The sequence below is a fragment of the Neofelis nebulosa genome, chromosome 9 (assembly GCF_028018385.1).
Source record: "Neofelis nebulosa isolate mNeoNeb1 chromosome 9, mNeoNeb1.pri, whole genome shotgun sequence".
Lineage (NCBI taxonomy): Eukaryota > Metazoa > Chordata > Mammalia > Carnivora > Felidae > Neofelis > Neofelis nebulosa.
The window spans coordinates 59,628,719-59,649,972 of record NC_080790.1 but is presented as its reverse complement, the minus strand read 5'-3'; the positions used below and the strand labels follow the sequence as shown (position 1 = coordinate 59,649,972).

The window sequence follows — 21,254 nt, the reverse complement described above, 5'->3', positions numbered from 1 at the left end:
AACCTAGCTAGTAAGGTCTTTGACATCAGCCCTAGAAGTATTTTTCAGAATATTTTTTCTCACAAAAGCAAAAATAAAAAACTGGGATGACATCCAACTAAAAAGCTTTTGCACAGGGTAGGAAACCATCAACAAACATAAGAAAACCTACTGAATAGGAGAAGTTATTTGTAAATGATGTATCTAGTAAAGGGTTAACACCCAAAATATATAGAGAACTCATATGGCCCACCCCCAAAATCAAATAATCTGATTAAACATGGGTAAAGGACCTGAGAATAGACATTTTTCCAAAGAAGACATACTGATGAACAACAGACACATGAAAAGATGCCCATCACTAATCACAAGGGGAATGAAAAGCAAAACCACAATGAGATATCACTTCAAAACAGAATGGCTAGTATCAAAAAGACAAAAGTATTTGTTAGGATGTGGATAAGAGAACAGTCATGTAAAATGGGGATGTAAATTGGTGTAGCCACTATGAGAAACACTATGGAGGTTCATCAAAAAATTAAAAATGGAAATAGCATACAACCCAGTAATTACATACCTGAGTATTTAAATGAAGAAAGTAAAAACAGTAACTCTAAAAGAGTAACAGGCCTCTGTTTTTTTGCAGCATTTTTACAATAACCAAAATATAGAAGAAATTCAAGTGTTCATCAATAGATGAATGGATAAATATACTGTGTGTATGTGTATGTGTATCCACACACACATACACACAGGAATATAAAAACCCTAAAAAAGAATGATAACTTGCCATTTGAGAAAACATGAATGTACGTAGAGGGTATTATGCTAAGTGAAGTCAGACAGAGAAAGACAAATACCACATAATTTCACTTTTATGTGGAATCTAAAAAACAAACCTATTGAACAAACAAAAGAAACTGACAAGAAATTGGTAGTTGCCACAAGAAATTGGGAGACAATCAAAATAAGTGAAGGAGATTAAGAACTACAAACTTCCAGTTGTAAAACAAGTTACAGGGATGAAAAGCATATAGGAAATATAGTGACTAATATTGTAATAAGTTTGCATGATGACAGAGTAACTACACTTACCATGCTTATCATTCCATAATGTATGTAATTGTTGAATAACTGTTGTACATCTGAAACTAATATGTCAGTTACATTCAATAAATACTTAAAACCAGAATTCCTTTGGTGAACCAAAGTTACCAGGCACACACAGCCTACCCAGAATACAACCATACACAAGACCATTCCTTTAAGTTTAAAAGAAGCAGCTGTTCAGCATAATACACAGAAACAGTTACAGAAAGTCAGCAAAAACGAGACAGAAAAATATGCCCCAAATGAAAGACCAAGACAAAAACTTCAGAAAAAAAAACTATAAGCAGCAAGCAATAAGCTCAATAAAGAACTTAAAGGGGCGCCTGGGTGGCTCAGTCGGTTGGGCAGCCAACTTCGGCTCAGGTCATGATCTCGCGGTCCGTGAGTTCGAGCCCCGCATCGGGCTCTATGCTGACAGCTCAGAGCCTGGAGCCTGTTTCAGATTCTGTGTCTCCCTCTCTGTGACCCTCCCCCATTCATGCTCTGTCTCTCTCTGTATAAAAAATAAACATTAAAAAAAATAATAAATTTGCATTAAAAAAAAAGAACTTAAAGTAATGATCATAAAGATGTTCACTCTACTGAAGAGCATCATGGAAGAACTGAGATCTGCAACAAGAGATAGAAAATATGAGAAAGAACCAATCAGAGCTGAATACAATAACTGAAATGAAAAATATACTGGAGGGAATCAATGGTTTTGTGGATGGAGAAGAATGGTTCAGTGATCTGGAAGACAGAGTAATGGAAAGCACCCAATCTGAACAGCATAAAGAATAAAAGAATTTTAGTAAATGAGAATAGGTTAAGGGATCTCTTAGATAATATCAAGTGAACAAAAATTCACAGTATAGGGGTCCCAGAAGGAGAACAGAGACAAAGAAAGGGGTAGAAACCTTATTTGAAGAAATAGATGAAAACTTCTCTAACCTGGAGAAGGAAACTGACATCCAGGTTCAGAAAGCACAGACAGTTCCAAACAACATGAACCCAAGGAGGTCCACACCACAATATATAACATTTAAAATGTCAAAGATTAGAGAATTTTAAAGGAAGCAAGAGAAAAGGAAACCATTATATACAATGGGCTCCACAAGGCTAACAGCTGATTTTTCAGCAGAAACTTTGCAGGTCAGAAGGAAGTGGCATCATATATTCAAAGTGCTAGAAGGGAAAAACCTGAAACCGACAATACTCTATCCAACAAGGTATCATTCAGAATTGGGGAGAATTTTCCAGACAAACAAAAGTTTTAAAAAGTTCATGACCACTAAACCAGCCTTACAGGAAATGTTTAGACTTCTTTAAGTGGCAAATAAAAGGCCATAATTAGAAGAAAGATATGAATTAAAAATTTTTAATATCTAATAACATATACTTAAAACATGTAAGGGGGCAATAAAATAGTGCTTTGAGAATGTGTTTGAACTTAAGTTACCATGAACTTAATATAGACTGCCATACGCATAGGGTGAGCCTCATGGTAACCACAAACCCATACCTATATTAAAGACTCAAGAAACAAAGAATGACAAGCATTACACTAAAGAGAGCTATCAATCACAAAAAGAAAGAAGAGGAAGAGAGAAATAAAGAAGAACTACAAAACAACCAGAAAATTATTAACAAAATGGCAGTAAGTACATACCTATCAATAATTACTATAAATGCAAATGGTCTAAATGCTCAAATCAAAAGACACAGGCTTGTGGAATGGATTAAACAACAACAACAAACAACAGGGCTCAGAGGCTGCCTAAAAGAGACCCACTTGAGACTGAAATATACATATGGACTGAAAATACAAAGATGGAAAAACATATACCATGTAAATGGGAGAAGAAAAAAAAAAGCCAGGGTAGCAATACTTATATCAGACAAAATAGTCTTCAAAAAAAGATTGCATCATGAAACAAAGCAGGGTAGTTTATAATGATAAAGGGATCAGTCTAGCCAGAGCATATATCTATGCATCCAACATTGGAGGACCTAACTACATAAAGGAAACATTTAATGGTCATAATGGGAGATGATGACAGTAATACACAATATAAGAAAATTTAATATCTCACTTACATCCAAGGATAGAACATACACACAGAATATTGATAAGAAAACAGTGTCTTTGTTGGTGGGAATGCAAACTGGTGCAGCCACTCTGGAAAACAGTATGGAGGTTCCTCAAGAAGTTAAATAGAACTACCCTACAATCCAGCAATTTCACTACTAAGTATTTACCCAGAGGATACAAAAATACTAATTTGAAGGGGTCCATGTAACCCGATGTTTATAGCAGCATTATAACAATACTCAAATTAGGGAAAGAACCCAAATGTCTAATGAATGGATAAATAAGAGGTGGTATATGTAAATACAATAAAATATTATTCAGCCATAAAAAATAATGAAATCTTGCAAAAAATAATGAAATCAATTGCAATGATGTGTATGGAGCTAGAGAGTATTATGTTAAGTGAAATAAGTCAGAGAAAGACAAATAACACAATTTCACTCATATGTGGAATTTAATAAACAAAACAAATGAACATGGGTAGAGGGGAAAGAGGCAAACCAAGAAACAGAGTCTTAACAGAGAAAAAACCGATGGTTACTGGAGGGGAGTTGGGAGGTTAAACAGGCAATGGGTATTAAGGAGGGCAGTTGTGATAAGCACTGGCTGTTGTATGTAAGTGATGAATCACTCAATTCTACACCTGAAACTAATATTGTACTGTAATGTTAACTAGTTGGAACTTAAAAACTTGTAAAAGAAAAAAAAGAAAAAAAAAGGTGTCTTTAAAAAACAAATTAGACCAGGGGTACCTGGGTGGTGTCCAACTTTGACTAAGGTCATGAACTCGTGGTTTGTGGGTTCAAGCTCCACATCGGGCTCTGTGCTGACAGCTCAGAGCCTGGACCTTGCTTCAGATTCTGTGTCTCCCACTCTGTTTCTCCCCCACTCACGCTCTCTCTCTCTCTTTCTCTCTCTCTCTCAAAAATAAGTAAAGATTAAAAAAAATAGAAAACAAATTAGCCTATATGGACTTAACAGATATATACAGAACATTCCACTCAAAACCAACAGAATACACATTCTTTTCAAGTGTAATCTATCCCAGAACATTTTCTGATAGATTACAATTTAGGCCACAAAATAAATCTCAATAAATATATGGAAGGTTGATATATGCATCTCTTCTGACCACAACAGTATGAAACTAGAAATCAATCTGGAAAAAAACTGGAAAAACACCAACATGTGGAAGCTGAACAACACGTTCCAAACAAATGGTTAATAAAAAAATCAAAGAGGAAGTAAATACATGGAAATAAATGTGAAAATGAAAACACAATGGCTCAAAACCACTGAGATGCAATGAAAACAGTTTTAAGAGGGAAATTCATACTGATACTGAGAGACATCAAGAAATGAGAAAAATCTCAGGGTAACTTACAACTAGAAGGAACTAGAAAAAGAAGAACAAAACCTAAAATGAGTAGAAGGAAAGAAATAATAGAGATCAGATCAGAAATATATGAAGTAGAGACTTAAAAAAAAAAGAAAACAATAGAAAAGATCAATGAAACCCAGAACTGGTTCTTTGAAAAGAGCAACAAAATTGATAAACTTTTAGCCACAATCATCAGGAAAAGAAAAAGAGAGGATCCAAATAAATAAATTGAGAAATGAAAGATGAGATGTAACAAAATACTACAGAAATACAAAAGGTTATTAAGAGGCTACAATGAAAAATTATATGCCAACAAATTGGACAACCTAGAAGAAATGGATAAATCCCTAGAAACATACAGTCTTCCGAATTCAATAAGGAAGCATCAGAAAATCTAAAATGAAGGATAAAAATCATATGATCATCTCAATAGATGTAAAAAAAAAGAATTTGACAAAAGTCAACATGTTTCTTATAAAAACTCTCAACACTGTGGGCTTACAGGGAATATACCACAACATAATAAACACCATATATGAAAACCCACAGCTAACATCATAATGGTGAAAGGAAAAGCTTTTCCTCTAAGATCACAAATGAGACTAGGATGTCCACTCTCTCCACTTTATTGAACACAGTACTGGTCATAGAGCAGTCAGACAAGAAAAAGAAATAAAAGGTATCCAAATTGGTAAGGAAGAAGGTAAAATGTTGCCATTTACAGATGCTATTACAAAACCCTAAAGACTCCACCAAAAAAACTACTAGAAATGATAAATGAATTCAGTAAAGTTGCAGGACATAAAGTTCATACACAGAAATCAGATCCATTTCTATATACTAGTAAGTAGCAGAAAGTGATATTTAAAAAAAAATGACACTAAAAAAAATACTGTACCTGTAAAGAAACTTAAGCAAGTAGATAAAAGATCTGTATTGTGAAAACTATAAAACTTTGAATAAAACTAAAGGTGACACAAACAATGGAGATACTCCATGCTCATGGATTGGAAGAACCAATATTGTTCAATGTCCCTGATACCCAAAGCAATCTACAGATTCAATGCAATCCCTATCAATATCAACAGCTTTTTTACACAGAACTAGAACAAATAATCCACAATTGGTAGGGAGCCACAAAAGGTCCCAAGTAGCCAAAGCAATCTTGGGAAAAAACAAAGCTAAGAGTATCACAATCCCAGATTTCAAGATCTACTACAAAGCTGTAAGAATCAAAACAGTATAGTACTGACATAAAAAGAGATATACAATCCATGACACAGAATAGACAGTCTAGAAATAAACTCACACATATATGGTCAATTAATCTCCAACAAAAGAGGCAACAATATACAATGGAGAAAAGACAGTCTCTTCAACAAACGGTGCTAGGAAAACAGGACAGCTATATGCAACAGAATGAAACTGGAGTCCTTATACCATACCAAAAAAAAATAGGCTTAAACTGGATTAAAGACCTAAATGTTAAACCTAAAACCATAAAACTCTTAGAAGAAAACACTGGTAGTCATTTCTTTGACTGTCAGCCTTAGCAATATCTTTCTTGACCTGTCTCCTCAGGCAAGGGAAACAAAAGCAAAAACAGACTGTTCGGACTACACCAAAATAAAAAGCTACTGCACAGCAAAGGAAATCATCCACAAAACAAAAAGCAACCTACTGAATGAGATTAGATATTTGCAATGATCCATCTAATAAGAAATTAATAGTCAAAATATATTAAGAATGTATACAACCCACCACCAAAAAAAAAACCCATGAATCAATCCAATTAAAAAGTGGGAAGAGTACCTACATGAATAGACATTTTTCTAAAGAAGACAAACAGATGGCCAACAGGTACATAAAATGGACCTGAACATTACTAGTCAGGAGGAATATGCAATCAAAACCACAATGAGATATCACCATATACCTGTCAGAATGGCTTGAATCAAAATAACACGAAATACATGTTGGCAAGGATGTAGAGATAAAGGAACCTTCATGCACTCTTGGTGAGATTGTAAATTGTTGTAGCCACTGTGGAAAACTATGGATGTTTCTCAAAAAATTAAAAATACCATACAATCCAGTAATTCCATGACTTGGTATTTACCCAAAGAAAATGAAAACACTAATCTGAAAAAATATATGTACCCCTGTGTATTGCAGCATTATTTACAGTAGTCAAGATAGGAAATAACACAGTGTGCATTGGTAGATGAATGGACAAAGATAATGTGGCATACACACACACACAATGGAATATTAGCCATAAAAAAGAGTGAGATCTTGCCATTTGAGACAGCATGGATGGACCTAGAGGATATTATGCTTAGTAAAATAAGCCAGACATAGGAAGATAAATACCATATGATTTCACTCATATACGCAACCTAAAAAACAAACAAAAAGCAGAAACAGGCCCATAATTATTGAAAAGAAACTTAGGGTTGCCAGAGGGGGTGTGATGGGGGAGGACTAAAGGGGCAGTGGGAGGTACAGGCTTCCATTACAGATTGAATAAGTCATGGGATGAAAGGTACAATATAGAGAATATAGTCAGTGGTACTGTAATAGTGTTGTATGGTGTTGTATACATATAAAACGGAATATTACTCAGCCACAAAAAAAGAATGAAAACTTGCCACTTGCAAAGACGTGGACAGAGCTAGAGTATTGTGCTAAGCAAAATAAATCAGTCAGAAAAAGACAAATAGCATATGATTTCACTCATATGTAGAATTTAAGAAATAAAACAAACAAGCAAAGGGGAAAAAAAAGAGAGAGGCAAACCAAGAAACCAGCTCTTAAATATAGAGAACTGATGGTTACCAGAGAGGTGGGTAGAAGGATGGGTTACACAGGTGATGGGGATTACAGAGTGCCCTTGCTGTGATGGGCACTGGGTGATGTATGGAAGTGCTGAATCACTATATTGTACACCTAAAACTAATATTATACTGTATGTTAACTGGAATTTAAATAAAAACTTACATATATATATATATATATATATATATATATATATATACACACACACACACACACATACATACATATATATTTTTTTTGAAAAAAAAGATATGCATCTTTCACATATTGATTATTCTAACCTAGTTATTTTTTATTTTTTTTAATGTTTATTCATTTTTGAAGGAGAGACAGAGTGTGAGTGGGGAAGGGGCAGAGAGACAGGGAGACACAGAATCAGAAGCAGGCTCCAGGCTCTGAGCTGTCAGCACAGAGCCCGACGCGGGGCTCAAACTCACAAGGTGCGAGATCATGACCTGAGCCGAAGTCGGATGCTCAACTGACTGAGCCACCCAGGCGCCCCTAACCTAGTTATTTTTAAAGAAACTGTAGACACAAGAAAAACTCTGAAACCCAAGTTTCCCTTCCTTAGGAGACATTTACATGTATAAAGGAAATCTCCATTTGTAAGGGTATCTCCCTCAGTATCAGGAAGAAGGGGAGGACTCTTAAATGTCTAGACATTTATCAGTGGAGAAGGCATGAACTTATTAAATCTGCATGACAACTTCAGCCTTTTTTTTTTTTTTTTTTACCATGCTTTTTCTGGTAACCTTCCGTTATGTACTGACCCTGTACACACAACATCATCTTTTGTTTTTAGATGGAGATGGTATTTAAGGTGATGGCTTCAGCTATTTTGGGGAGTTACTCAGTTTTCCTGGGTCTCTTCCATGTATACAGGAAGTATATATACTATTTAAATTTGTTTGAGTTTCTATTAATCAGGCTTATGAAAATGTGATTTTCAATCCAACTGGAAAAACCTTGAAGGACAGAGGCTTACATTTTCCTCACCTAGACTACTAAAGCTGAGCATATGAATATAGCCTGTGTTCCAGCAAATCCACTTTAAAGCACATACCCTGTGGATATATCTGTTAAAAGACAAACACAAGTATGTTCACAGCAACACTATTCACAATAAACCCCAAACTTGAAAGAACTCAAATACCTGGCATAGAATGAATAAACTTGTATATGTTCATATATTGGAATACTATTATATAGCAATAAGAATGAAAGAATTACAATTATATACAATATAAAAGATCCTCACAAAGTTGAATAAAAGAACCCAAACACAAAAAAATAATATATATTCCACTTATTTAAAATTTGAAAGAAAGGTAAAGCTAATATATAGTGTCATAGTAAAGATAGTTGGGCTGGACTGTAGTATCTAAAAATGGATAGGAGATAGCTTGTGTGGTCTTGGTAATGTATGTTACTTGGTCTGGATAATGGTCACAAGGATGTGTTTGTTGGGTTTTTTTTAATGTTTATTTATTTTTGAGAGAGAGAAAGAGACAGAGTATGAGTGGGGGAGGCATAGAGAGAGGGGGAGACACAGAATTCGAAGCAGGCTCTAGGCTCTGAGCTGTCAGCACAGAGCCTGACACGGAGCTCAAACCCAGGAACTGCAAGATCATGACCTGAGCCACCCAGGTACCCCAGGATGTTTACCTTGTGAAAATTCATTGAGTCCTATATTCATGATTTGTGTGCTTTTCTGTATGCATGTTATACTGGAATAAAAAATTTAAATAAAAAATTTTCAAATTGTTGAGATTATTATTATTCAACTTCTCCTTTGGCAACTCTTTTACTTATGTTGACAGCTACTACATGTGATAATTTTTTACAGACTCTTCCATGTAGACTGAACTACTTATACTTAAATATTCTTGATATTTTACATAATTTACCCCCTTGCTTGCATCAAAGAACACTTTTGCAAGCCAAAAACTTAATTATTTTCTGCTTTCAGAAAAGTTTGAGGGAGCATAGTTGAATTAAATTGAAGGAATCTGAGAGAAAATTAGCTTTCCCCAGCATGATGTGGGCTGTATGGAAAAATTAGACAAAAACTACAATAAAGAAATTAGAGATGCTTTCCTAATTCCTTTTGGAATTGTGAGTGGGAGTCACCCCAGTTTTCTAGAATAAAAGTGGAGCAGAACAATCTGAGAAGTTCACCTCTTGATAGTTAACTATTGTTACTGAATGGTATCTTTGTCAAGGGAGAGTAATAGAGGTCAAAAGGTGAGGCCTGAAAAAAAGGCTGAGAAGTGGGGAGGAACAGGGTTTCAATGAAGAGATATTTGCTAGAAATGAGGCAGGGCTCAAAAAGGGAACAACATCAACCAAGCTCTTTGGCTAAGAAGTTTCAGCTGGCCACAGCAGTCTAATCAAAGAATACAGAGAGCATAGGAAGCATTTTGGTGACTAGTGGAGTTTTTTTTTTTTTTTCTGAAATTTTGGATAATTTTTTCACATTCCTTTTCAGGCTTAGTAACTTTAAATTTCTCTAAAATGCAAAAGTGGCCTCCACTGTTAGAAGCAATAGAATTACTCCTTTGGGCTGCAAACAGCATTATAAAAACAAAGATGATCAATCAATGGAGAGTCTTGTTGTAATAATTTGAAGCAATTTACAAAGTGGAGATATATTAAAACTTACTTGTTTCATAGGAATTCCACAAAGAAATGAACTATGTTACAATTCTCAGGGTCCTTTGCCTAATCTAGGAATAGTAAATACCAGGAAGAATAGGAATTGGGATGTCCACAGGTCAATACTTCCACATTGAGACACATTACTGAGTGTCAGAAAGGAAGCTTATCTTGGTATTAGAATAATTTTAAAAACTATCATTTTTCTGTATTAAAAGTTTTGAATGGACCTTAAGATTAAGTTTAGGCTTCTGATTTGTCTTCTTTGGAAGACTATACTGTAAAATGACTTTAGTGGCTTCTAAATTAAAACAAGTCATCCATTAAACCTAAAATCCCATGTGAAATACTTTGTATAAGACAATTCTTTTGATATCTCAAAATATATCTGACATGTTTATGTGTACAAATAAAGGATTATAGAACTTTCTGTATTGGCTAATATTAATAACAGCACTGATGGTAATAAACTCTTCCTCAAAAATCTTATGAGAAGAACAGTGTACTTCTGACCTTTTGCCAAGTGATGATTAATCAGTGATTATTAATTTTTATGTCATCACAGTTCCAACTTATGTATCTATATTGTACTATTTACCCAGGCTTAATTCTTTTTTAAAGTTTCTTTCTTTTTAAAGAAAGTAATTCAAATTAACCAACCATGCCCTACAAACATAAATATAAATGATACTGAACGAGTATTGATTGAAACAAAAAGCACTTAAAAAAAAACAGCATTAATTCTTACCAACTCCAGAGGTTATTGATTCTGCATCAATGTCACTAGCTCTTTTTCTTGCCACTTCAGCCAGTGCCAATTCACCCTTATCTAGTGCAAAGTAATGGATGTCCTTTGGAAATAAAGCAAAATAAAGGATTAATCCAAATGAATCTTGGTCAACTTACAAAGAAGACTTTGAACAAAAGAGCTTACTGTTCAGATTACAAAACAGACATGGCTGATAAATATTTTTTTGCGTTTTAATTCTCTCAGTTTTCTTTCCCAGTATAAGCAAATTTACTTGAATTGTAGATTATAACTATACCTAATAGCAGTTATTTAAATAAATTGTTTTAAGTCTCCAGGGAAAAAGGTAAGTTTTTAAACCAAATGTTTGACATACTCAGTTTTATCAGGAAATGAAAACTTTTATTGCTATGTTCTTTGGTGAGATTTTAATATCGGAGATGGCTTCTACAAAATTCTGTTGCACATCATACAAAATGCTAAGCATTTTATAAGAAATACTACTACAAAAATTTCTGACATTTATGTGTCTGACACATACAACTTTGTTAACATTACAAATATAGTAATTATCTTGAACTCAGGCAGTCAGCAGATAATCAGTGCCTACTAAGTGTCAGGCACTATTCTAGAATACAGAGATCAATTACAATTTCATGTCTCTGGAAGCTGCGAGCCCAGTAGGGAGACAGACCATTGTGAACAACAGTTAGTTATATAACATGTGATAGGTTTTATAACAGGTATTTCCACAGATATTTGCTGTGGAGTCAAGAGGATGCACTGATCCTTGATCTGAGTCTTGAAGGACAAATAAGAGTTATGCTAGGAGGGAAAATAGAGAAAATGTACCAGTTAATATCTGGTGCATATATGTAGAGAAACTTCAAAAACACAGTTCTGTTAGGCAATGAAATGTCTGAATATGGAAGGAGTCTTGGATGTGTGGGAGAAAGCAGTATAAAATAATACTAAAGTAGATATAGCCAGTAAAAAGGATTCTGAACTATTTTTGATGTGCAAAAAGACGGCTGGAATGGAAATTTTATTGCAATAAAAGTGTAAAAAGAATATGAACAGTTAATAATGAAAAAATATAAATGGCCTATAATCATGAAAAGATGCTTCACTTTATTAATATTCAAATAAATGTAAGTAGAAAAGATATAATTTCAAATTGTTTACATTTTTAAAAATTAAGAATATTTACTGGTTGCAGAGTAACCAGAATCATCTTCTGGAGGTGATGGCAGAGTAGGAAAATCATAAACTCACCTCGCCCATGGATACAACTGGGTAACACCCACATCAGTGTCAATAGCCCAGAAAATGTCAGACCCAAAGACTAACAGAACAGACTCTCCACAGGTAAATGCAGAGAAGAAGCCACATCAAAGAGGGCAGGAGAGGTGGAGATGTTGTCAGGAGCCCAAGGAACCCAAGGGACTATCCACAGGAGGGAGGAATGCTGCAGGCATTGAGAGGAGAATGGACCAGATCTCCACACCAGGCACCCCAGGCACAGGGGACTCATGCTGGGAAGACAAAATATCCATAACATTTGCTTTTGAAAACTAAAGGGGCCTAACTTGAAAGTCAGTGGGGCTTAACACCTAGAACTTTAAAAAATCTGTGGGCTTAGTTCTGGGAGAGCAGGGAGGACAACAGGGAACTGAGTTCCTGCTCTACAAACAGACCTACTGAGATACAGCATAGAAGCAGCAGTTTGAAAAATGCCTGAGGTATGAAGGGAAATAAGATTTATTTACTAATCTCAGAGCATGTGCTGGAGGGGCAGGGATCTTTGGGAAACTTCTCCAAGAACAAAAGAGCTGCTGGGCACCATTTCTCTCCCCTGCTCCCGAGCCTAAATACATGGACACGCTTCAGAAGCCAGCACAGCACCAACACATTCCACCTAGCTTACTAACAGTGCACCCTGCCCCAGTGCACTTCTGCAGATTTGCACCCCTCACCCCCAACCCTGCCAGTCTTGGCAAGTTTTCCCAGGTGGCTGCAGGTCCTCTCCCTCAGCAGATGGCAAGGACCATGCTGGCACCATGTGCCCTGCCCCCATACTCTACTGCAGAATTTCCTTCTCCAGTATGCCCTTGGCAGGAGCCCATCCAAAGCTGTGCCACAAATCTAGCCAGGTGCTACCAGGCTCCAGGCTGACAGCTTGGGGTTCTCTCTCTCTCCCTCTCTCTCTGCCCTCCTCCACTCACATGCACGTTCTCTGTCTCTGTTTCTCTCTGCTTCTCAAAATAAATAAAATTAAAAAAAGAAAGAAAACAGACTAAGGGAACCTGTCAGGAACACCATCAAACATAATAACATCTGCATTATAGTGATCCCTGAGGAGAGAGAAAAGGAGGCAGAAAATTTATTTGAAGAAATAATAGCAAGAAACTCCACAAATCTGGGAAAGGAAACAGAAATCCAGATGCAGGAGGCACAGAGATCCCTCAACAAAATTAACCCAAAGAGGTCCACACCAAGACACATAGTAATTAAAATGGCAAAAAGCAGCAAAAGAGAAATTTTAAAAGCAGCAAAAGAAAACAGTTACATATGAGGGAAATTCTATATGACTGACTTCTTCAGCAGAAACTTTGTAGGTCAGAAGGGATGATATATTCAGAGTTCTAAGAAAAAAACCTGCAGCCAAGAATACTCTATCCAACATAATAATCACTCAGAAGGAGAGAATTTGGGGTGCCTGAGTGGTTCAGTCGGTTAAGTGTCTGACTTTGGCTGAGGTCATGATCTCGCGGTTTATGAATTTGAGTTCCGTGCTGGGCTCTGTGCTGATAGCTCAGAGCCTGGAGTCTGCTTCAGATTCTGTATCTCCCTCTGTCTCTGCCACTCCTCTGCTCACGCTGTCTCTCTCTCTCTCAAAAATAAATCAACATTAAAAAATTTTTAAAAAATAGGAGAGAATTTCCCAAACAAAAATTAAAGGAATTCATCACTACTAAACCAGCCCTGCGATAAACGTTAAAGGGACTCTGAATGGAAAGATCATAAGCAAGAGTAAGAAAAGTAGGAAGCAAAAAAACAGTAAAATTAAATGTATCTATAAAAATTGGTCAAGAGCCTCACAGAATAAAAAGGTGTAAAGTAGGAAATGATATTCATAAAATGGGGCTGGAAAAAGATAAAAAATTTAGTGCTTTTAGAATGGTTCAAACTTAAGGGACTATCAACTGAAGATAGACTGCTATATACATAAGATGTTATATATAAACCTAATGGTAACCACAAATCAAACACCGTTAACAAATATGCACAAAATAAATAGGAGTCCAAGCTTATCACTAAGAAAGCCAGCAAACTGTGACAGAAGAGAGCAAGAGAACAAAGGAACAGAGAACTACAAAAACAACCATAAGACAAGTAACAAAATGCATACTTATCAATAATTACTTTGAATGTAAATGGACTAAATGCTTCAATCAAAAGACATGAGTTGATGGAATGGATAAAAAAGGCAAGGCCCATTATATGCTACACAGAAGGGACTCATTTCAGACCTAAAGACACATGCAGATTGGAAGTGCAAGGATAGAAAAGCACTTATGCAAAAGGATGTGAAAAGAAAGCTGGGGTAGCAATATTTATACAAGGCAAAGTGGGCTTTAGACCAAAGACTGTAATAAAGGAAAATGGACTATATAATCATAAAAGGAATAATCCAAAAAGAAGATAAAATAATTGCAAATATTTATACACCCAACATCGCAGCCCCAAATACATAAAGCAGCTAATAACAAACAAGGAAAGTGATCAATAGTAATACAATAATAATAGAGGACTTTAACAACCCACTTACATCAATGGATAGATCATCCACACAAAAAATCAACAAGGAAACAGTGGCTTTCAATGACACATTGGACCAGAGAGATCTAAGAGATCTACCCAGAACATTCCATCCTATAATACAAGAATACACACTCATTTCAAGTGCAGATGGAACAATGTTCAGAATGGAGTATGTTAGGCCACAAAACAAGTCTAAACAATCTCAAAAAGATCAGTCATACGATGCATCTTTTCTGACTACAATGCTATGAAACTAGAAATCAAACACAAGAAAAACATCTGAAAGAACACAAATATATGGAGGTTAAATAACATGCTACTTATTGGATTATTTAATGCTATTGAACAATGAATGGGTCAACAAAAATATCAAAGAGGAGATCAAAAATCACAGGGAGACAAATGAAATGAAAATACAATGTTCCAAAATCTTTGGGATGAAGCAAAAGCTGTTCTATAAGGGAAGTTTATAGCAATACAGGCTTAATCAAGAAGCAAGAAAAATCTCAAATAAACAACCTAAACTTACACCTAACAGAGCCATAAAAAGAACAAACAAAACTGCAAACCAGCAGAAGGAAGGAAATAATAAAGATAAGAGCAGAAATCAATGAAATAGAAACTTAAAAAAAAAAAAAAAGGATCAATGAAACCAGGAGATGGTTCTCTGAAAAGATTTTTTAAAAATTGATAACCCTTTGGCCAGACTCATCAAAAAGAGAGAGAGAGAACTCAAATAAATAAAATCATAAATGAAAGAAGAGAAATAATAATGAACACCAAAGAAACAGAATTATAAGAAATTATGAAAAATTATATGCCAACAAGTTGGATAATCTAGAAGAAATGGATAGATTCCTAGAAATTGAATTGAATCAGGAAGAAACAGAAAATTTGAAAATACTAATTACCAGTAATGAAATAGAATCAGTAATCAGAGGACACCCAGCAAAAAGAAGTCCAGGACCAGACACCTAGCAGGTGAATTCTACCAAATATTTAAAGAAAAGTTAATACATATTCTCAAACTATTCCAAAAAGAGAAGAGGAAGGAAAGCTTCCAAATTCATTTATGAGACTGCCATTACCCTGATACCAAAACCAGAAAAGACACTACAAAAAAAAAAAAAAAAAAAAGAGAACTATAGGCCAGTATCTCTGATACACGGGTGCAAAAATCCTCAACAAAATATCACCAAACTGAATCCAACAATACATTAAAAAATCATTCACTTTAATCAAATGAGATTTATTCCTGTACTGCAACTGTGGTTCAATATTTGCAAATCAATCAGTGTGATATATCACATCAACAAGAGAGGATACAAACTACATAATCAATGGATGCAGAAAAAACATTTGACAAAGTATAACATCCATTCATGATAAAACTCCTCAACAAGGTAGGTTTGGGAGAACATAATAAAGGTCATATATGAAAAAACCCACAGCTAGCATCATATTCAATGGTGGAAAAACTAAGAGCTTTTCTCCTAAAATCAGGAACAAGTCGACCCTCACCACTTTTATTTAATAGCACTGGAAGTCCTTGCTGCAGCAATCAGAGAAGAAAAAGGAATAAAAGGCATCCAAGTTGGTAAGGAAGAAGTAAAACTGACACTATTTGCAGATAACATGATACCATACATAGAAAACCTTAAAGACTCTACCAAAAAAAAAAGTACTAGAAATGATAAATGAATTCAGTAAGGCCACAGGACACAAAATCAATACACATTTTGATAATTCATTTGATAAAGCAAAATCTAATACATTTTTATACACTAATAATGTAGTAGCTGAAGAAGAAATTAAGAAAAAAATCCTATTTATAATTGCAGCAAAAAGAATACCTAAAGGTAAACTTAACCAAGCAAGTAAAAGACGCGTACTCTTGAAAGTACAAAACACTGATGAAAGAAATTGAAGACGGCACAAACAAATGGAAAGATTTCATGCTCATGGAGTGGAAGAACCAATATTGTTAAAATATCCATACTACTCAAAGTGGTCTACAGATTTTTTACAATCCTGATAAAAATACCAACATCATCTTTCACAGAACTAGAACAAATAATCGTAAAATTGGTATGTAACCACAAAAGATAACCCTGAATTGTCAAAGCAAAACTGTCAAAGAACAAAACTGGAGGTATTACAATCCCAGATTTGAAGATATATTACAAAGCTGTAGGAATCAAAACAATATGGTACCGGCACAAAAACAGACACATAGATGCATGGAATAGAGAGCCCAGAAATAAACCCAAGTTTATATGGTCTTCAACAAAGGAAGCAAGAATATGCAATTAGAAAAAGACAGTCTCTTCAATAAGTGGTGCTCGGAAAACTGGACTGCTACATGCAACAGAATGAAACTGGATACACTAAAATAAAGTTAAAGGTATTAAAAACCTGAAATGTGAGACCTCAAAACACACACACACACACACACACACACACACACAAAATCCTAGAAGAGAGCACAGGCAGTGATTTCTCTGACATGGGCAATAACAACATTTTTCTAGGTATGTCTCCTGAGGCAAGAGAAAGGCAAAAATGAACCAATGGGACTACATCAAAATAAAAAGCTTTTGCACAGAAAAGGAAACAATCAACAAAACTAAAAGACAACCTACTGAATGGGAGAAGATATTTACAAATAACATATGTGATACAGGTTACTGTCCAAAATATATAAAGAACTTTTGCAACTCAACACCAGAAAACACAAATAATGCACTTTAAAATTGGGCAGAACATATAAACAGACATTTCTCCAAAAAAGACATCCAGATGGCCAACAGACACAGGAAAAGATGCTCAACACCAATCATCATCAGGGAAATGCATATCAAAACCACAATGACCTTACACCTGTCAGAATGGCTAAAATCAACAACATAAGAAACAACATGTTTTGGTGAAGATGTGGAGAAAAAGGAACCCTCTTGCACTGTTGGTGGGAATGCAAACTAGTGGAACCACTGTGAAAAACAGTATGGAGTTTCCTCAAAAAGGTAAAAATATACCTACCCTATGATCTCACAGACACACTACTGGGTATTTACCCAAAGAATGCAAAAAACACTAATTCAAAGGGATACATACACCTCTATGTTTATTGCAGCATTATTTACAATAGCTAAGATATGGAAGGAGCCCAAGTGTCTATCAACTGATTAACAGATAAAGATGTGGTACATATATATAACAGAATATTATTCAATGGCAAAAAACAATTAAATCTTGCCATTTACAATGACATGAATGGAACTATAGAGTGTAATGGTAAGTGAAATAAGAGAAAGAGAAATATCCTATGATTTCACTTACATTTGGAATTTAAGAAAGAAAACAAATGAACGAAGAAAAAAAGAGACAAACCAAGAAACAGACACTTAACTATAGAAAACAAACTGATGGTTACCAGAGGGGAGGTGTGTGTGTGGGGGGGATGGGTGAAAGATATGAAGGGGATTAAGAGTACACTTGTCACGATGTGCACCTGTAATATATACAATTAATGAATCACTATATTGTACACCTGAAACTAATAGTATATGTTAACTACATTGGAATTAAATTATGAAAAGGAATATTTACTGGTTGCAAGTTTGGGGGAACCAGGCACTTATTTACTGGGAATATAAGACTTTATAGAGCAGGCATCCATAAAGTATGGCCTAGAGGCCAAATATAGCTTGCCTTTTGTATAGTCCTTGAATTAAAAATGGTATTTACATTTTTAAATGGTTGGAAGAACTGTGCTCAACTACTCTTATTTAACTCTAAATGGCTTTGGAATTAGTGTATGCTGCAGACTTAAAAATATTTCAACCTAAAACTACAAGGTAAAGTAGAACTTCGGTGTGAAACTTATACTGTGATAATTTCAATGATAACTACCATTTTTTGACTTGCAAGTAATGTCAGGCTGTGTTATACATTCCCTGAATTGTGAAGAATAAAGGAAATCTCATTCTACACACATTCCCGTAGCAATATATTTTCTGATTTTAATCCACAGCAGTCTTTTTCAGTATTTTTCTACATTTTATTTTTTAATTTTTAAATTTTACTTAAATCCAAGCTAGTTAACATATATTGTAATAATGATTTCAGGAGTAGAATTAAGTGGTTCATCACTTAGGTAAAACACCCAGTGCTCATCCCAACAAGTGCCCTCCTTCATGTCCATCACCCATTTAGCCTATCCCCCCACTCAACACCCCTCCAGCAACCCTCAGTTTCTTCTCTGTATTTAAGAGTCTCTTATGGTTTGCCTCCCTCTCTCTTTTCATCTTATTTTTCCTTCCCTTCCCCTATGTTCACCTTTTTTGTTTCTTAAATTCCACGAGTGAAATCATGATGTCTGTCTTTCTCTGAATGACTTATTTCATTTAGCATAATACACTCTAGTTCCGTCCATGTTGTTGCAAGTGGCAACATTTCATTCTTTTTGTTTGTCCATTAATATTCCATTGTGGGTGTGTATGTATGTATATATGTATTATATATATCATACATATATATGTACACACACATTATATATATATATTGTATACACACACAGACACACACATCTTCTTTGTCCATTCATCATTTGGTGGACATTTGGGTTCTTTCCATAATTTGGGTATTGTTGATAGTGCTGCTATAAACACTGGGGTACATGTGCCCCTTTGAATGAGCATTTTTGTATACTTTGGATGAATACCTAGTAATGCAATTTCTGGTTATAGGGTAGTTCTATTTTTAAATTTTTGAGGAACCTCCATACTGTTTTCCAGACTGGCTGCACCAGTTTGCATTCTCCATAGTGCAAAAGGATTCCCCTTTCTCTGCATCCTCGCCAATATCTGTTGTTTTCTGAGTTGTTCATTTTAGCCATTCTGACAGGTGTGAGGTGGTATCTCACTGTGCTTTTGATTTGTATTTCCCTGATGATGAGGGATGTTGAGCATCTTTTCATGTGTCTGTAGTCATTTAGATGTCTTCTTTGGAAAAAGTGTCTGTTCATGTCTTTTGCTCATTTCTTCACTGGATTATTTGTTTTTTTGGGTGTTGAGTTTGGTAAGTTCTTTATAGATTTTGGATACTAACTCTTTATCTGATATGTCATTTGCAAATATCTTTTCCTAATCAGTTGCTTTTAGTTTTGTTGATTGTTTCCTTCACTGTGCAGAAGCTATTTATCTTGATGAGGTCCCAATATAGAATGCTGTTTAGTATGTCATTGTATTACAAATTAATTTCATAATAAATTAATTTTAATTACAAATTTATTACAAATTAATTTATTACAAATTAACTTTTATAATTTTATAACTAATTTAAATTAATGTGACTAATTTGTAATAAAATGACCTGCTAAACGGCATTCTGTCTTTTAGTTAATGGAATTCTAAAAATATCTTTGAATTGGTGAATATACTCAATTAAAACCATATGCCTATGGGTTAATGATACTAACACGTGGCAGTACCTATCTATGAGGAAAGAAATTTGCAAAAGTGAAATACATACAAACTCATCATAGCTCAGTATTTACAGATGAACATTTGCAGATTTTTTTTAATGAGGAACACCAGCTTTCAACCCTAATTTAAGTACAATGTTATCCCCATAAAAAAGAATTCCATTATTTACATTTGTTGACTTGTATTAGCAAAACTACTTAATTATTATATTTCTAATTTAGTCAGTAAAGATTTATGCTTTGTTTGTTTTTTTCTTGCTATATATAAGTACTTACATAATAACCTTAATTTTGCTTCTTGGTCCACAAGCCTATAATATTTGCTATATGGATCTTTCCAGAAAAAGTTATTTATTCTGTGTCTTAACAGTATATTAGAATAAAAAATTTACCTATATATACACTTTTGTAAACTCCTAAGAAAATAATGTGACAATGTATGTACAAAGATTGACAATAACAGCATTACTTATAACAATGAAAAATTGGAAGCTACTTTAGTGTACATCAAGTGAAATAATTACGTGGGTTTTTTTCTTTTAATTCAAGAGTGGCATAATATTTTCATAATGGGTCCATATTATTCAATGAAGTAATTTGTAATAACTTAAAAATATACACTACTGTAGTTGATTTGCTAATATTTAAGACGTTTACATCTATGTTCTTAAGAAAAGTCAATGACTTTACTTGAGCCTGACAGCTAATAAGCCCACACTGCTACCAAGGTTATATTAGCCTTACAAAATAAGTTAGGTGGCTTGTTTTCTATTTTCTCTTCTCTGGAAAAATTTGTGATTCTTCACTGAAAATAAGCAAAATATATGCAATAAATTTGAGAAGAAATTACCAAATATTACTGGGCAACATAAGTGAGCACCTGATTAAAATACAGACACACCTACTTACGTCTGAAAAAGACCATACATGACAAAGATCAATTCTGACCCCATATAATTTATAAAATCCAGTGGAATACAATAAAATCACTTCAGGGGTTTTAATGGAACTTGACAAGTTGATCTTAAAATTCTTATGTCAAAGCAAATCGTCAAAAATATGAAAGACTTACTCTAACAGTAAGGCTCTACAGCACTATTACACAGGCATATAAACCAAAGAGAAAGAAACATACCCATATAAATATGGTTTTCTTAGTGAG

General features: G+C 34.6%; 1 protein-coding gene across 3 annotated transcripts in view; it reads right to left on the bottom strand.

Moving 5' to 3' along the window:
* WDPCP (WD repeat containing planar cell polarity effector) overlaps window positions 1–21,254 on the bottom strand; it is a 388,941-nt gene that overhangs the window by 127,411 nt on the left and 240,276 nt on the right. For all 3 annotated transcript variants that reach the window (XM_058683943.1, XM_058683942.1, XM_058683944.1), the window contains one exon: window positions 10,783–10,885. In XM_058683943.1, coding sequence (XP_058539926.1) covers window positions 10,783–10,885 — 103 coding nt within the window. The remainder of the gene's footprint in view (window positions 1–10,782; window positions 10,886–21,254) is intronic.